The 19,571-nt window shown below is 35.6% G+C and overlaps 1 protein-coding gene across 1 annotated transcript in view; it reads right to left on the bottom strand.

The window, feature by feature from the left end:
- LOC115445250 (atrial natriuretic peptide receptor 2) overlaps positions 1-15,811 on the bottom strand; it is a 104,592-nt gene extending 88,781 nt beyond the window's left edge. The window contains exons 1-3 of the mRNA XM_037438534.1: positions 15,724-15,811; positions 6,909-7,001; positions 179-292 (exon numbers count right to left, since the gene is read on the bottom strand). Of these exons, the coding sequence (XP_037294431.1) occupies positions 179-261 (83 nt within the window). The 5' untranslated portion in view covers positions 262-292; positions 6,909-7,001; positions 15,724-15,811. The remainder of the gene's footprint in view (positions 1-178; positions 293-6,908; positions 7,002-15,723) is intronic.
- Between the last annotated feature and the right edge of the window lie 3,760 nt (positions 15,812-19,571).

The raw sequence follows: 19,571 nt of genomic DNA, 5'->3' as shown, positions 1-19,571 counted from the left end.
TTTGCTTTCTATTGTAACGACTAGGTTAATTTTAAAAATTAGTAAATTCAAGTTCAAATATCCGAAGTCTACTTATTTATCCCACGATCCAAAGTTCAAAATAAGTCTAAACCAGCACCGAGCCACAACAAAGATAACAAATACCATCACATGTCTGAAGGGGTCGGCAGTTACTTACCGCCATAAGGATGACGAAGTAGACTTCACGTGTTTGGTGATGTACATCAGAAAAACGGAATTGATGTCTGCATAAACCGCCATCCTTTTGAACGAGTCGCTTATCTTCAAGTTTCTGAAATGGTTGAAATGTTCAATCAATCATCTTTGTTGTTTACTGTTTTTTTCCCTTAAGGAGCTTGATCGTGCATCTTGATTGGTTCATTCTCGGAATCAGATTAGAGATTCAGATTTGGATCCTATATTGAAAAAGGCTTTAAGTCGCTCCTTACACTCTCTTTGATTAGTATCTACACATTTACTTTTACTTTTAAATTACTTTTTATCTAAATCCCTAGCCCCATCTGACGTAAGAGCCGAGGACACGACATGAATATACCCTATACCATTATTTAATATATTAGCTCCACTCCGCACACACTCAAATAAAATTCTGATTAATTTTAAATTTTATTCCCAGTAGGCAACGGCTTGGCTGTACCTCTGGCATTGCTTTAGTTCATGGAAGGCGAATACTGCTTACCATCAAGACCTCTTGCTCGTTTGCCTACTAATGCAATTAAAAAAACATATATGGAGTACGTCTTCCCTTATTCTCCACTCGGATTCATTTGATGAGTCCGACTCCCGCCCTAGATATTATTTATTACCTTATTAGTTAAGTAATATTAAGCTACGGGTTTCAAATAAATTACCACTGAAAAAGATTCCTATAGATTTTTATTAGTACTTTTAATGTACTGCGTTAGATTGTTTTACATAGAAAGAGCAACGCCTGGGCAGAATGAAAATTTATTCTTTTAAACAAATGCAAAAATATTAAGACCAATAAATACAATAACATTGATTCATTTTTGCTAGTAAATAACGACTTCCAGAGGAGGTAGGAGGTCCAGTGACCACCGTGAATTACTCTATATAATTCCTACTTCATAAATAAAATCTTTGAACACACCTAAGTTAGCTAGGATTGACAGTAAAAAATAGGGCAACACGCTTCTCTTTGTACGAATTCCAATGTGTCTATCCGATTTCAAACCGGCATAATTGTGTCGACTGGCCACACCATCTGGACACCAATTAACAGGTAAATAAGGGTCACTTTGCCATAGCCATCAAAAGACATAAAATAGGGATCATACATTCTTCTGATCGTCATAATTGTGTCGACTGTCGATGGATAATCATATCTCGTTAGTCAATTCCATCTGCCTCTACCTAGCTCTTTGGAAAAAAGGCAGAAATTTATCTAAAAAAATCAGTTTTCTCTTCCTCGCTCTTTAATAAATGATATTACAATAGCGTCATATAGCTTAATAAATATATGGCTGTTACAAAACCCGGGTCTTAAATAGCATTTTCCTTAGTTTTATAACTAGACATAAATCATTACTAACTGCCTTCGAAATCGCATTTTCCAGAACAAACAAATTATTAAATCCCGTCGTAAAAAAGTTAATTATGCAGACGCGGTCTTGTGACGCAATCTAAGCCGACTAGATTGTGTTTCAATTCCCCATTTATTTGTATATTTTTTTTCTTAAGTCCGTGAACCTATACAAATCATAACATGTTCAAAAAGCTTACTAAAAATTTAAATAACCTCCAAAACAAATGTTCAATTTTATTTGAATCAATAAAAACCGTTTAAAAACCAATATTTCAATTTAAATTCCAAAAATAATTACACTTCAGTCAGTAGGTTTCAATTAGTCTTCGATGTGCTGTAATTAGAGTCATGAAACTGAAAGGCTTCAGCTATCGAGTGAAATTGGCGAACCAATCCCTTAGAAATCCAGGCTAAAAATGTACGAAATAAATGAACATTCTACGCTTTTAACATAATTGCTTTTAAAAACATAATTGGTTGATAAAAACAAGCACTATCTGTTTCGTCAAGAGTTCTGGTAGAGAATATAGTAGTGTAGTACGTGACCCCACTGCACCTGATGGTAAGTCGAGTGGGGTCCCATAGAATGTCGACTGACGAGAGCTGATTACCCTCCGGCAGTCGACACAATTATGCCGGCCTGTTGGAACCGGATAAACAGGCTTATCCCGGAACGCGACACACTTACGTGGGCCACTATGGCGGGTTTTAACACCTTGTGTACAGTGGTCGCTATTCGGGCGGACATAAAATATATCTTACCACCAGCGAAATTTACTAAGCTTATGTTATAAAGGCTAAATCCGTCGCCATATCGGACGTAATCATCATCATCCCAGCCACAGGAAGTCCACTGCTGAACATAGGCCTCCCCCAATGATCGGACCTAATACTATTATATATTTTGTGATATCGAGCACAAATTCCAACAGCGGGCAACTTAATTGTGTTCGTTGAATCGTAAATTACTGATATTTTTCCCGCCCTGAGGGCTGAGAAACAAACTGATGAGAGATATAAAGTTCCAAGTAAACTACGACTTGACATAGATGTATTATTATACAGGGCCATGTCGACATTGCGTTAATAAATGAAACCATGTATTTGTGTTCTCGAAAATAACACTTTACCATTAGTTATTTTAACCATAGATGTATAAAAAAGTGTAAATCTCAAACAAAATAAATACTAATACAAAGTTGTTTTAATTTTACATACCTCAAGGCCAGTACTACTACTCAAAGGAATTTCTCGGAGCAGCAACATGATACTTTGATTAAATTGAAACTATTTTTTCGGATTTTTAAGTGGTTTTTATATTACCATTTTCAATGTTTCGAAGATTTTGCAGCCTTTACAAATACGAGGGGGACTCCCCGTAACCTTGTCCCGGGACTAATAATACAAAAAAACACGATAAAATCCGGACAACAGTTTTATTTCAATGTTTAACATAAGAAATTAAAATCACAATTTAGTCAGAAAAACATTTACCCACACACCATACTCCCATTAAACTACAAAAGATGAATAATCCAGAAATTTTATACCGGTATTTCTGGCGATAATATTTGTTATTTTTTTTACTATGTTAGCAGAACTAAAAAAGAATATGTGGTTTCATTTACTAACAAAAATAAAAAATGTCACTGTATATTTTTAAGTACATTGTATGTATACGGATTTGGATGTTCCTAGTTTTATACAAGAAGGTAGACTAAGTACTAAACGTTTTACGCAGAATCTGAGAGTTGTAGTAGGGAAGAGTAACTACAGAATGGGGCCCGTAATATATTATTATAAACTTAGTCCTTATTAAAGACGGGGTAAAGATTAATTTATTTAAACTTAAGAATTTCCCCATAATAATAATAAATATTATAAATGTAAAGTAATAAATAAAATGTGATTGATTGAATTTATGTAAAGTAACCCAACTGCCCTTATATTTAATATTATTTTCGGCCAAAAATTTTAGCCCTGTAATGGTAAAATATGGTGAGACTTTCCAACTTTATATTATTATAATACCTGCATGTAACCTTTATTAAACAAACAGGTAAATGATTGAATTTAAACATTGTTGTGGAACTAAATGATATCACTTACCGTATATTGACAACATCCTCTCGAAAATGGCTGCATGTAAAATTTTATACATATGAATAAACAAAGTATATTTACAAGAGCGAATATTATATGTACGCAATGCTGTATACTTATTATTTTGAAGAGCCGGTAGGGGTCGACCGCACTGAACCTTCGAATGTCAGATATCTTACATTCTTACTAAAGGACAGGTCAAAAGTACCCTGAACCGGCGGGAATGCATGAAAAGATTGATGAAGGTGGAGGAAGCGAGAGAAGTATGCCAGAATCGTGAAAAATGGTAATCCATAGTCTCTGCCTACCTTTATGAGATAGAGGCGTGATACTATCTATGTATGTATGTAAGAAATAAATATTGAAGTGCTAAGCTTATTTTTTATTGCTTTGAATGATGAGACCAGCTTGGTGTTCGCCTAATGATAAGCGATACGACCGCCCATAAACTGTAGAAACACCATCCAACAACTTAAATTACAATCTATCTTTTAGTAACCCACTGCGCTTGCCGTCTCGAGACATGAGATGTTAAGTCTTATTATGTCCAGTAGTTACACTGGCTACAATGTTCTTGGCGGCTGAAGTAGTCATTGCGATATACCTACCAGGCGGACTGTCACATATGAGAAACCTACCACCAGTAATTGTGGTTGTAACAACTTTTCCAGAATGGAAGAGTTGTTTTCATTTCATGGCGGAGTACAGACGAATTGTGACGAACACAAGCGCGTAAACAGCTCATTCGGGGGTATTCGTTAATCATAATTCATATTTATAATTGTGTACAAGTTATTTGCCAAGTTATTCAGTGATTTGTCCATAATACTCTTAATGAGTCATAAGGACTTCTCTGTCTGAGTAATCGGTAAACGATAATACATCGTGATTTTATAGTTGTTTTGGAACGAGTAGTAACTTAGAACAATTTATAGGACCAAAAAACATTGTGAATTCATTGTAGTGTTGATAATTAAAAATAAACGTTATGTACCTACCTAAGGACGCGGCGCGCCGGTCTCATTGTTTTTTTTTATATTTTTCCGCTTAGGTATGAATGGCTCCGATCATAGTGATCATAGTACGTGAGATTTAGATTAAACACCACGAGTTCTCATTTATTATTAGTAAACGTGAATTTTAGTTTATATATATTTTTTTTTTCTATTACATTGGTAAATTTTGACACTCTATTATTGATACAGAATTAAAAATGTTTCGGTTCCAAAACGACTATAAAATTACGGTGTATTCAATACCGGGATTTCTGCCGACAATATTTGTTATTTTTTTTACTATGTTAGCAGAAGTAAAGAAGAATATGTGGTTTCATTTACTAACAAAAACAAAAAATGACACTGACAATGAGCGATCAAAAATCTAATTATTGACATTATTATAGGACGCTGTTATTTTGTAAATTGATTTATGTTATGCAAACCTTTTTTCTTGCATGCCATCCGACAGAATATATCGGAACATATAAATTACAATACTATATTATGTTTTGTACCTACATTCGATCCAAATAATATATTACGTAGTATCTTTCCTGCGGGAAATCACGGTATAAAGCTTATAACATACGATTATGATCAAATACAAATCAAGCGCCTAAATAAATGACAAATAAAACCATACACATTAACTGTCAACGTTAACTCGTGGTTAATATTTACTAGAATTGTGAAGCGGCTTTAAGTAGCTCAAGGTTATGCCGTCGATTTCAATATTTTCGTATTAGGCATCTGAATGTGTCGGAAATTATCAATTGTATGTAAATTCGCTTTTCCAATTCTCACAATAATAGAGTTTCTATCGATTTTACCCGACACCCCAATTACGTTCTAAGAGTATCTGTATTCCTAGTACAGTCAGCAACAAAAGTAATTGAACAAATAAAAATTTTCAAAATGCTTTTACAATAACTACGAACGATTTTTTTCTTGTATTTAAATAAAATAAATTAAGAAGTTTTTAACGTAGACAAAACGATTGTGATTTTGTTTTCAGCAACTTTTTTCATTTATTACACTTTATATATAGAGAAGCGGACTTAATGCCGAAGTCATTTTCTACCAGTCAACCTTAGGTGGTGCAGAGACTAAAGAAAGTAGGTGTGCACATCGAAAGATGATAGTGGACAAAACATTAACTAAAAAAGTCTAATATAATTTATAAATATCAGTGGCGAAGGGTCCATATAATCCGATTCCTGCCGGCTTCCCTTTATTTAGAATAGTGTAGAATATAGTTATCATTAGAACGATTAGCAGATCGCACTTATGCATATTAGTACCAATATTTTGTGTCGGGTTACCTTTCGGAAAATTTCATGCTTCGCCACTGATAAATATAAAACCTACTTAATATAATATGCAGGACTTTTTTTGTCACTACTTTTTTGGGATCACGCTAATTCTCAAAAGGTATAAGTCCATAATTTTTGTACCCCCTCCCTTCCTGTAATTTTTAATGGCAATTTTTTCCATATTTTCGAAATATCCTTTGGGGCCCTGCCTCCCTAGAGTATAGTTATTATATACATGCCTACATAAATAATATTATACAGTACACGACTTTTGTAGCTGATTGTACAATGAATGATGTCACGAGCGGGTCGACTCGACTCCAAAGCGACCTGTCTATAAATAGAAGCCTCATAACTGAATTACAGAATGCTGCATCTCTAAAAATAACAAAAGAACTAACTTCTTTATGTATAAAGTACCGCAAGGTACAACCCGCGCCACTTGGAAATAGTAAATGTTGTCTTATAATTATTACCATAAAGTGCAAATTTGTGCAAAGTCGTACTCGTACCGTGTACAACTACGCCACCGAGGTAGTCAAAAATAAATAACCAATAAGAAGGTAACCATGACAACCAAAATGTTTGTTTACTGTGGCGAAAGGATGACCCAATTCCTGCCGACTTCCCTTACGTAATTTATGTAAAACATAATTATTATTAGAACGATTTTCAGACGGCATATATACATATTTTTAGTACCTATAAGCTGGGTCGGGTACTTGTAAACTTGTTTTAGCGTTAAGAGGTGGTTAAGAATCGCTTAAATAGCTGTCAATAACATCACCGGTTTCCTAGTTTTAAATTTTATTAAGAGACAAGATGGCGGCTTTTGACTAACAGCTGATCGACTAAATTTGTGGTTTAAATAAGCATAGGTTTGCGAATTTTTTATAAGTAAGACTGTGAATGTTTATGATTACTCACTACAGCGTCATCTTGTAGTCATCTAACGTCAGCTTCGGCAGCATTTGTCCCAACAGCGCGTCTGTGTTTGAAAACTTGTCACCCAACTTCGTTCTGAAAACAAATCAAACGTAATATAAGCTCACGCTTTTGTTCCTTACGGGTAGGTAGGGGAGCAACAAGTGGACCTACATTGCTGTTGAAAAATATGCTCGACAGTGCGAGAGGAAAAAATGAATATTGCACTAGACGTTGCTCACGACTTTGTCTTCGAATAGGGTTGCCAAAAATTCTTCGCTGAAATATAGTATTTTTAAAACAAGGTATAAAAAATAAAGTATTTAATGGAAAAAGCAAAAAAATAGACAAATATATATTTGTTACTGATTTATTTCTATAAAAGTTCGGATACATGCTATCCCATCAGTCAAAAGTTAATGTAAAGGTGTGTTCATATATTTTAAAAATGAAGGATTTATTTATTAGATGAGATGTTGAATATATAGTATTTTTGCGTACTATATATTTCTTAAACAATACATAGTATGCAGACCCAAAACATAGTACAATACTATATATTATAGTACGGTTGGCAACCCTATCTACGGGTCTTCGAGTGTAAAACCTTTTTCGAATTAAATTAAGTATATAATGTTTCTTTTATTGTGTAAGTATTCTTCATGCTTTTTGAGCTAAAGCCAAAACTATTTTTTTAATAATAATATTATAGTGAAATAACTATTTCAATTTCAACATACAACTGTATGTCTAATGAAATTAGAACTCTTTAAAGGTATTTTTTTCTAAAATCGATAGAACTCTTAAAAACGAGCCTGAAATAAATCATTTCATTTTAAACACCTCAGGTTATGAGGTTATTGTATTTTATTTTTACTTAAATATTACAATTAAAATAAACGCTTTTGAAATTTTATATAATAATAACAGCCCTGTATTATATACTTGCCCACTGTTGAGCACGGGCCTCCTCTACTACTGAGAGGGATTAGGCCTTAGTCCACCACGCTGGCCTAGTGCGGATTGGTAGACTTCACACACCTTCGAAATTCCTATAGAGAACTTCTCAGATGTGCAGGTTTCCTCACGATGTTTTCCTTCACCGTTATACCGAACGATAAATTCACAAAGAAATTTAATATAAAGTGCCAAAGATAAATTATTTTGCTATGAAAAAAAAATTAACTGGATAAATTTTTCGGCGAGGCGTTTTCACGTATAATTTTGTTGTCGATATGTAAGGAAAACAACATGGTTCGTCTTACTGTTGTTTTTTTCCTCGTCTGAAGTTTTTCTAAGGCTATTGAATATCCCTGATTACATGAGGTAATCCTTGAGAACCTTTCACCGTATCTTCTCAACAGGTCCTAATTGGGTTATAATAATCGTTTAAACTAGACGTTACATTAAATATTAATATAATAATTATAAATAATAAGAATATCAGCCCTGTATTATATACTGTCCCACTGCTGGGCACAGCCTTCCTCTACTACTGAGAAGGACTAATCCTTCTTTATTTCCAAGGCCTAAGCCTTAGTCGACCACGCTGTCCTAGTGCGGATTGGTAAACTTCGCACAGCCTCAAAATACCTATAGAGAACTTCTCAGGTATGCATGCAGGTTTCCTCTTGATGCTTTCCTTCACCGTTAAAGTAAGCGATAATTCACAGAAAATATACACATAATTTTTAGAAGTCAGAGGTGTGTGCCCTTGTGATTGGAACCTGCGGACATTCGTCTTGGCAATCCGTTCCACACCAAACTAGGCTATCGCCGCTAACATATCCAAATATAGCTATCAAAGGTATACGTTTTATATTGTATATATCCACTGCATTTAAAGTCCTTTGTCAGATAACATCTCCTTTATTATAAAACTAATCGATGAATAGCTACTAAACAGTAAACTTCTATTATTTTTTACTTATAAAACTACTTTGTATAACTTCTAAAAGTAAAATTGCATCATTTTCCCTTACAGCCAAAACAATACTGCACACACACTTCTACACTTAGATATGTTGAAATAATTCCAAAAAAATTATAAACCTAAATGTATTGCAAGACATTTGGCTTGTTCCCAATGTACCATCTTGTATAACAATCAACAACTATTTATAAAAATAATTTACAACTGTATAACGGAGCCAAAAGAAAACGTTTAATAAATTTTCATACTAATAGAAAAGTAAGATAAATATTTTTTTATTTAATAAAAGGCAAAACATTTGTTGTAACTATGCGTTTTTTATACTCTTAACAGGAATTTCGAGAAAGTTCGATATTGGACAATTTGTTATAACTCTAATGGAGTTGCGCAGGCCATGAAGCTAGACGAAGTGATAACAAGTGGAGAAAGGCGTTGACTTAGCGGTGGTGCTGATTTAGTATGAAGTTATTTATATCAAATTTGCATTACTGGTGGTACGTTTCCCATATGTGAGAGTCCGCCTGGGTAGGTACCAAGCAGCAGTATGTAGTGACTGTTGTATTCCGGTTTGATGACAGTGTAGCCAGTGTAACTACTGCACATAATAATATTCTCTCGCACTCTCTATTTCTTTACTCTCATAGTCCGGTGAGACGGCAATCCAGCATGAGCGGAGAGCGATCAGGCGCAGGACAAACGGCTTTACATGCTTTCTAAAGCACTGGGATATCAAACCGCCAACTTCCTGCCTCCGAGCTGCGGCTGGGTAATTTAAAGATATAAAAACTTAGTCACAATTATTTTGAACCTACCCGGAATTCGAACCTAGAACCTCAACGCGGTAGTCGTACCGTGTACAATTACAACTATGCCACCAAGGCAGTCAAAAACCTACATTTTAGAACATAAAACTTTTATAAAAGCAATTTCCAATAATTACTTTTCGAATTCAAAAATTGTGCATGACGTAAATACAAAAACCGAATTCTACGTTTCGCTGACGGCAGAATTCACAACTCACAATACAATACTGTGAATCAGAGCAATCATTACCCGAACAGGCTTTAATATTTGTAATCGAAATATTTTTCAACGAACAGGCCTGACAAGCTTTTGTTTACGAATCCGCTGCGTAAATGTTTTGTTCCAAGATAAAATATCAGGAGAGTCCATTACAATGATTAAAATAAGCCTAGCTGTAAATCCAGTGTGAATACTGGGTCTACAGGTCGTCTATTATTTATCTTATTTTGTTTTCTGAGGGAAGGCAACAGGCCAAATTTACAAGTATTGCAATATCAATAATAAGGAAGGTCCAGGCTTTTGCTAAACATGCACGAAAAGTAATAAATAAACTAACAAATAATATTGACGTATATTCTACATATATATAGATGACAAGTAATAAATAGTTTTAATGCACAGAATGATAAATGCATTCATTCTAAACAAATTCCTACGTGTACTCATTAATAATAAGATGTACTAAATAAAGCTCGGTAATTATTGTCAGGAGATTCCTCATTTTGAATCTCTAACCACGTGGTTTGGGTCCTTAGACCTTGTCATCAGAGGGAGATTAATTTTTATATTTTTAAACGCATTGATCGTTTTGAGATATTATATAATTATTTTTAGTATATTACAAACCCGAAATTAGTTTATAGAGAATCAGTAGCACAATCCATTGCATTCATTTGCAACATATGTTATTTAACCCAAAAACCTATTCAAATTTCGTCAAGCTGGTTACCTTTTATATTAATTAAAATCCGGCGCATGTCGGTCGCTCCCTGATATCTACTATTACAGCTGACCGGTATAAACACACCCTTCCCCACCCCGCGGCCCCGCACATGTCCTGCTAACTCCCTGCGGCTAGGCGGTACGTTGGATGCATCAATTCCGCGTGAGTTTTCATTGTTATTATTATTTTTATATTTTTATGTGTGATACCAAAAACTAATTTGGATGTCTCTGCTTTATGATATACAAAAGTTAATATTGTATATATAACAATAAATATTATACATAAGATATACTGACATAAGTACTATAGAGGATCTAATCTGCCGTAAACTAAATTCAATGTAAATTATTATCTCTGACTTCCAAACTTAACTGTATAGTTGTTTTGCTCGAATGATCAGGGTTAATGTAACGAGACTAAAGTGGGAACTAACTTTCCCATTTAACAAACAATATCAGATAACAATAACAAAACCTTTGTTTGTACAATATTAGTTTGAAATTTGAATAGATAGATATTTACACTATTCAAAATGGCCTATAATGGATTAGTTTTATTCGCTTCACTTTATTAAACTCAATAACAAATACACAGATACCGTTTATGAATATAATTCATGTGGGATTTGATTTCATAATAAAAATGTGATTTTTTTACCAGCTCGGTGAAGTGCACTTGATGCCCCTCTCTGCGCCTAATGGTAAGTGGAGTGGAGTGGAGTCCAATAGAATGTCGACTGACCCCTCCATATTCGACACAATTATGCCGGCCTGTTGGAACCGGATGTACTTAGGCTGATCCAAGAACGCGACACACTTACCTGGGCCACTGTGGCGAGTTTTAACACCTTGTACGGTGGTCGCTATAAAGTCATTCCAAAACTTTGTCAATTCACTCTTCTCTCTTTCATCTTGCTTACTTTGTATTATATCCCTTGCATCACACTAAAGTTCAATTCCCACATATATTCCATAACTCATTTGTAAGCATGTCATAAAATACTTTGATTGCATTTTTGATCTAAAAAAAAAAGTAATCGGGATCGTTTACTAAAAATCGCCGTGTATCAAGTATTTTAGAGAACCTCATTACGTGTACAAACAAATTTTACTTTTTTTAACTTCGGATATTACATAACAAACCACCAATAAGGTATTTTTAACTAACACCAATTATTTACCACAGCGTGTCCCTTTAATTATTAGGCCAATACCCTAAATAAACACTGTAATACGCCAGCGAAATTTACGTAAACACGGCAATGTATGTACAATTTAAAAGGACAACCCTTAATGGAATGTTTAAGAGCCTGCAATCCCAGGGCCGGCCTTAGCTATTCCGGCGCCCTGAGCGAAATATTTTTGGCGCCGCTTTTTCCTAGCGACCTTTTTCAGTCCCAAGTATATGTCCGTGCCTTTAGAGCCTTTGCCCCTTCACTAGGACCTGGATCCCGGCAACCCCCGTCCAATCCACTCCATTAACGCTAAGGGCGCCGCGGGTAGCGCCTGACGCCTCGAGCGACCGCTCCGTTCGCGTTATAAACGGTCCCGTACAATCCACCCTTATTTGCGGCGGGCAATAAACAAATTATATCACAGAGGGAATACTTGCGAGGAATCATTTGCCAGAGGCAACAGAGCTATATTTTTAGAGAACTAATCTCGTCGGATTTATATCTATACTAATATTATGAAGTTGAAGGGTTTGTTTGTTTCTTTGTTTGAACTCAAGAATCTCAGGAACTACTTAATCGATTTTGATTTTTTTCTTTTTCAGTAACAGGACGCCATAGGTAACCACATTACTCCACGGTGCTGTGGGCTACTTTTTATCCCGGAAAAACTTGTTCACACGGGTGTAGTTACAAGCAAAAGCTATTTAATAATATACCAATGTGTTTATTAATTTGCATAGGATATAAGAAATGTTCTTAACTTGGTATGACTGAAACATTTAACTCATTTCAGTTTTTCTAGAGGTTACCCTTGTCTTTGGCCTCCTTGGGGGCTGCCACTATTTCACAAGATTCACAGCTCACAAACGCTGATTTATAACCTGTGAAACAGGTCTTGGATTCAAATCCCAGGTCTGTCATTACTTAGTGGCTATTCTAATATTTGCCGAGTGCATACTACATACATTAGGATTAAAGTCAGATCAGTCGTAAACATTTCAATAAATTATAGTAAGAAGGAAAAGAAGAGGTGTAAAATTGTCCTACAATGTCATAAACTTTACTTTTCTGTATAGACCAGGAAAATAAAAAACTTCACCGAGTAAAGATTTCTTATGTTAACGCGAATATTAGATATTTAAATTAAACTGTTTTTCGGATTTAATCGCGGTTTAATATTTTAATTTTCTCTCGTAGTTTCGAAGACTTTGCAGCCTTGCTGACTGGCTTCGAGTTCCCCCCGTGACCATACAAAACATGGAATTAATTTATTGTACTGAAAACATTAAAACAAGCAGCAAAAGATACGTCTCCAAAGCAAGTTTTTTATTTTCCTGGTCAAGTATAACTAGCGTAACTCAGAAATAAACCTACTTTATCGCGGTTTTTTATTTTATTATTTTTCCCGAAGTTTCCTAGACTGCAGCCTTCATGGCCACAGGGGGACTTGGGTATTGGTCGTCCGAAAAGTCAGTTACAATATCTACCTACAATTAACAATTATACAATTGAATTATTATATAAAAACTAGAATAAAATAGTTTTACAACAATGTCTAACATTCGCATAAACTTAAGAAATCATTAATGTAGCATCTGATGCAATATAAAACCCTATACATATAATTTTATCATGTAGTATAAATATTTTGTAAAAACCGATATGACGTCCGAAAATAGAGTAAGTCTGCAAACAAATAGTGTGCTTTACGTCAAAAAGTTGAGATAAATTGGTCTATATGAAAACCTTTATTATCTATCACGTTGCCATTTAAATTCCACGCGAAATTGTTATTTATATCACACTTCGTATCGTGTCACTTGCCGAATATTATCTAAAATAGTAATAAAAAAAATTATAGCCAGTAATCTCTGGAAACACTCAATCGTTTAAAAAAATGAGGTTATCAGAGATCAGAAATATCTTATTTACTTTTATTTCGCAACACGCCTTTTAAAAGTGCAAAATTTGATGCAATAACTTTACCTATCTATTTTTCTAAGTCATACGAAGTGAGTCTTCTCTAACTACAATAATTAAATGTTCTGCGTTGTTCTTATTAAATTACTAATTATTATATAAGCGTTTGGGTGTACCTTCACTGCAAGCTTATATTCGATTTTAAATAAATAAATGAAAGACAAAAATCCCTCACGACGTAATTCCTTGTCTTAAACCTTGCGGATTCCCCGCATTATACATAGAATAAACCTCACACAATGAACGCAAATAACTGAAGGCTTGTGAGATAACGTGAAGTTTACTTTAGGAGACAGACGTATCCGATTATTACCTGACATCTCTAATTTTTCGTCGCAGTTATAAATCATTTATTTTGTAAATCTCTTTTAGACCAAACTATCTATTGATTTAATTTTTTGTATGTATACAATTATTTATTATATCATACGATTGACTGTGATTTTTATTGACGAAAATACCAGCTTTCGCTCACTGTATAATGTATACATCCAAAATACGGTAATAAAAAATAGGCGCGATGAAAACTTAATATATTAATACAAGGGATATAAAAAGTTTACTTATACTCTTACAAATAGTGATGACGGTAATGTGACGTCACGTCGTGACGTAATATTTGTCACTTTAATTATATTTTGTGACTAATCGCCATATTATGGGAATTACACTATAATTAATTGCCAAATGTGGAACGATGCGACCCCTATCTTTTTTTTTTCAGTATGTGTAAATATAAAAATAAAAAATATGTATATTAGAAAACTTCAACCACTTGGGCACAATATAAAGAACCCTTGGAAATGTGATAGGCATCGATTCCATTGTCTTACCAGCTCATGCTTGCCGAGCAAAAAATATTATCTTACACCTTGTCATATAATTTCTCTTTGCTTACCTACCTAACCTCATCTAAAATGCGGCGATAGCCTAGTTGGGTGTGGAACGGACTGCCAAGACGAATGTCTGCAGGTTCAAATCCCAAGGGCACACACCTCTGACTTTTCTAAAAATCACGTGTGTATTCTTTGTGAATTTATCGTTCGCTTCAACGGTGAAGGAAAACATCGCGAGGAAACCTGCACATCTGAGAAGTTCTCTATAGGAATTTCGAAGGTGTGTGAAGTCTACTAATCCGCACTAGGCCAGCGTGGTGAACTAAGGCCTAATCGCTCTCAGTAGTAGAGGAGGCCCGTGCTCAGCAGTGGGCAAGTATATAATACAGGGCTGATATTATTATTATTATTAGCCTTGTCTTCTTCTTTTTACACGAGCACGGCCAAGTGACCCCACTACACCGGATGCTAAGTGGAGATCCAGTAGAATGTCGGCTGACGAGAGATGATTACCCCTTGGCAGTCGACACAATCATACCGGCCTGTTGGAACTGGATATGCACAGGCTGATCTCTGAACGCGACACACTTACGTGGGGCTATAGCGGGTTTTTATACCTTGTGTACGGTGGTCGCTATCCGGGCGGATATAAAATATATCCTACCACCAGCAAAACTTACCCAGCTTATGTTAGTGCCAATACCTTCCTGCCAAGATGCTCATATTTCTCCTTTTTCTATCTGCCATTATACGAATGTGGATTCCACTCAAATTACTCTTAAAGCATGACGCAGTAAGTTTAAGGTTTAGTCTTTACAATCAGCTCATCTAACACTTCCACTTTGAAAAATAGTCCCGAGTAGATAGGGTCAAAAAAACCCATAGTAAATGTTGGCCAGCGTGGTGGACAAAGGCCTAATCCCTCTCAGTAGTAGAGGACGCCCGTGCCCAACAGTGGGACAGTATATAATACAGAGCTGATGTTATCATTATTGTTATTAAATGTTTGTCCGAATTACGACTCGAAATCTGAACCCGGGATCTCCCAGTCTACTGTATGTAGACGGCACCATCAAACCAAGAAAGCGACAGATGCTTTTACTTTACCTGATAGTAAATATCAATAGAAAGTGATGTATACTTACTTGTCGACCTGCGTGTCGTCGGAAAACAAGCATTGCGTCACGAGAAGCCGTTCGTCTTCTAAGCTCACCACCAGCTCGCTGAGGGAGAGGATCGTGTTTACCTACAAACAAAGAATCAAGTCAAAATTTGAAGAGTCAACAATTTATTTCAATAAACTAAATTCGCAATAAAATCTTAAAAGGCTGTTTCATTGCATTTTCTAACATCCTCGAAAATTTAAGAAACAATATACAGTAGGGCCTCCTTAATCCAAACTCCCGCTTGTCCGGTGATCGCTGTAATCCGGTAGGGCAATGAGGTTCGTGAGGAAGGTGGATGTACCTACACCCACGCTGCCATAAGTCAACCCGTCGACAGTCTGTTTATCAAGAAAAATTAACTAATGTTTTATTTTAACTTACTGTCTTTATTACATGGTTGTAATTCTGAACATGTATAATTTTGTCTTTATGCTTTAATTTAAAAATTAATTAAAGAAACTAATGTTAAAAATGTGTTTTATTACCATTAAATATGGCATACTATAATCCGGACCCCTGGATAATCCGCAAATGGTCTTGTTATTGCCACTGCGGATTAACGAGGCCCTACTGTACTATGACCTATACCAGCAACAAGATCACACATCATAATAAAGACCAACTGATGTCATAATGCTATGTACCTTACCTCGGCATTTAGGTTGACTGAGGAGTCCAGGGTCTGCGACAATTGTGCCATGATGGTGCAGTTCTGCATGATGAGCGCCGCGTGGGGCACAAAGCACAGCACCAGCATTTGCAGCAGAAATATGCGACGGCCTCGCCTGGTGAAAGTATAATTTTTATTAAGTCATATTGCTTAACGTAAAAATATTGAATTGCATTATATTTTTTTTTTTAACCTCACATTACTAAAATCGTAAAACTAAAATGCGGAAACCACGGTTGACGGTTGACATGGTCAGTGTCGCAGCTGCGACCATGAAGGCTGCAAAGTCTTCGAAACGTCGGGTGAAAATAATTATATAAAAATCCGGAGAATAGTCTTGTATCAATAACATTTCATATTCAAATACTAATAAACAATACTAGATGTATGAGCTACTTCTATTTCAATTCTTTCATGAAACAGTGTACTTACCTATGATTGAATTTGTACACAGATTTTATATGTAACAGAAAATAATGCGAAAAAGAAATACATCTGTGAAATTCATTAAAACCTAAGCAGTCATAATATTATTGAATTAAAAAAAGAATTACGGTTAAATAGAACTTCAAGCAATCATAACAAGTATGATTCTTACAAAAGTACTTTACTGGTTCTCTTATATGTGAGAGTCCGCCTGGGTAGGTACTACCGCAATGTCTATTTCTGACGACAAGCAGCAGTGTGTAGTCACTGTTGTGTTCCGGTTTAAAGAACATTATAGTGTGTGTAACTACTGGACATAATTACGCTTAACATATCATGTCTCAGGATGGCGAGCGCAGTGGAATACCAAACAATACTTTTTAATTCAAATTGTGGGATGGTGTTTCTATTGTTTATGGACGGTCATATCGCTTACCATCGGGCGAACGGCAAGCTGGTCTCGTCATTCAAAGCAATAAAAAAAAATAACAAAAAAATTTAACAAAGGTTTCTCGGATTTCATAACAATAACACATAGATTCCTTGACGTAGTGGAACTTTCCTGTAAACGACATACTTGCAGATTGTCTGTTTTTAATGAACATTATTAAGACACCTAAAAATTTCAATACTAATAATCAACAATGAGCAAGATGACATGGTCAGACGTGCGAAATAAAAAAATTAAAAAAGGCGCGATACTGCACCGGTTGCCGCGCGGACCACTACGTCGGCGATATACTTTTGGCTTGCTTTTTGCTTTGAATCGGACGGACGTCCACAATCGTTGCATTGAAATATTTGATTAATTGTTTTCTTGTAAATTAGTAAGATTTTGTTATAAATATTAAATACTATTTTAGTTTTGTGTTAATTTTCAAAGAAATAAATGTTAAAATCAATATATTTGTAATATTCCTAGCATGCCACTAAGACAAGTTATTTGTAGGGAAATAAGAGAGACTTCCAATACCACAATTCAGATCCCATATAAATATTTAGAGTTTACTACGCAATCAGCTATATGCTGTTCTGAATTAAGTATATAGGGCTACATTGCAGTTTAATTACACATAACACAAGAAGTTTCAACACGTGTATTCCCACAGGCGAAGTCCCGACGCTCGCCTAGTTACCAAAATTAAACATTTACAAGATTAATTAAAACAATGTTCATTTTGAGACTAGGTTGACGTACACGTGATGAAAAATACAAACCATCGTATGGTAGAAGAGGCAGCATAGTAACCGCTCCGAGAAGTCACGTATGCCGGCAAACTAGTATAAGTCAATGAAACTTACACGCTCGCGTGCCTTTTACCCCAAAAGGGTAAAGGGAGCAACTAATGTATAAATCTTCACGGTACTAATACAATTTTATACAATGCATTTAAATGTTTATTATTACAATTGAAGGCTTCATGCTATATGTTTAGACTTTATTGATGCTTGTTCAATGCGTTGTCATGACAACTGATGCGTGTTTATTCACAGATACTTGTGAATTTGTGGTACGCACCAACTTTCGGTCATCTACCTATACCCACTTTTCGCTATGCTTATTCCATCCCACGATGTGATAGGATGCGATACTATGTCCATGCCGATTACAAATTCCATACACCCGGCTTATGACAGAAGCAAACTAAAAAACCTAACCACTTTACCCGAACTGAAAATCGAATTCCAGACCATACCACGGCAGTCGCCCACTGAGATAGTCTAAAAAAACAATAATACTCACGAAGAAGCCAAGTTAATGTGGAAGCATCCAACTTTAATGGGGATGAGGTCTGGTGCAATCCTCTCGGAGGGCGTGGTGCAGTGAGACGAACAGTTCTCCACCTTCAGCGAGTGAGGAGTCATTTTGCTGCAACAAAAATTATTATCAATCATCATCATCATCATCATCAGCCTACATCTTTGTCCACTGCTGGACATAGGCCTCCTCCGATATACGCCATTTTACCCTGTCTTCGGCCTGTCGCATCCAGTTCTTACCAGCGACCTTTCACAGATCGTCACTCCACCTAGCTGGAGGGCGTCCTACACTACGTTTGCCGAGCCGTGGTCTCCACTCAAGAACTCGTTTACCCCATCGGTTATCGGTTCTTCGACAGATATATTATTATCAATGACGTTTTACAAAAAGACGCGTCATAGACTAACAAAATTGCACATAAAAACAGCGCAGTATTTACTATAGTCACAGCCCTCGCGGCTCGCATTGATACGACCCGAGTGATCCCGAGTGGGCCCGAGCGTCAACCGCCCCGTCGCCATGACAGTCGAATAAAATGTATTTATTAGTAAAAAATTTGTTAAATAGTGTATACTTATTACTAACGTATGAAATGAAACGTTTTTTTCATTCACAGTTGGAGTATAATTTGTACTCCGTCTAAAAACACAGGAAGGTATTTTATTTATAAAAATCCAAAAGTTAGTACGCCCACTAGCCGCGACAGTGGTTGGAGGTTGACTAAGTGAATGTCGGGTAATTACCTTGCTTTCGTCTTGCCATTATTGAGCTCGGACTACGTATCTATGTAATAAAAACATCTTAGCATTATGATAAATAACTTTTATGTGTCAACCCGCACTCAGCCACCGCAACGACTAAGGGTCGTATTAATACACCAAAATTATCTATGAGTAGCAGCTTAAGTAATCGTTTAAGATACTGAACTTTTAATAAACAAAACTTAGGTTGTTATTTTAGATTTTTTTT

Source organism: Manduca sexta, chromosome 14, assembly GCF_014839805.1.
Source record: "Manduca sexta isolate Smith_Timp_Sample1 chromosome 14, JHU_Msex_v1.0, whole genome shotgun sequence".
NCBI lineage: Eukaryota > Metazoa > Arthropoda > Insecta > Lepidoptera > Sphingidae > Manduca > Manduca sexta.
The sequence above is the reverse complement of the archived record's forward strand: the minus strand, read 5'-3'. Positions and strand labels throughout refer to the sequence as shown.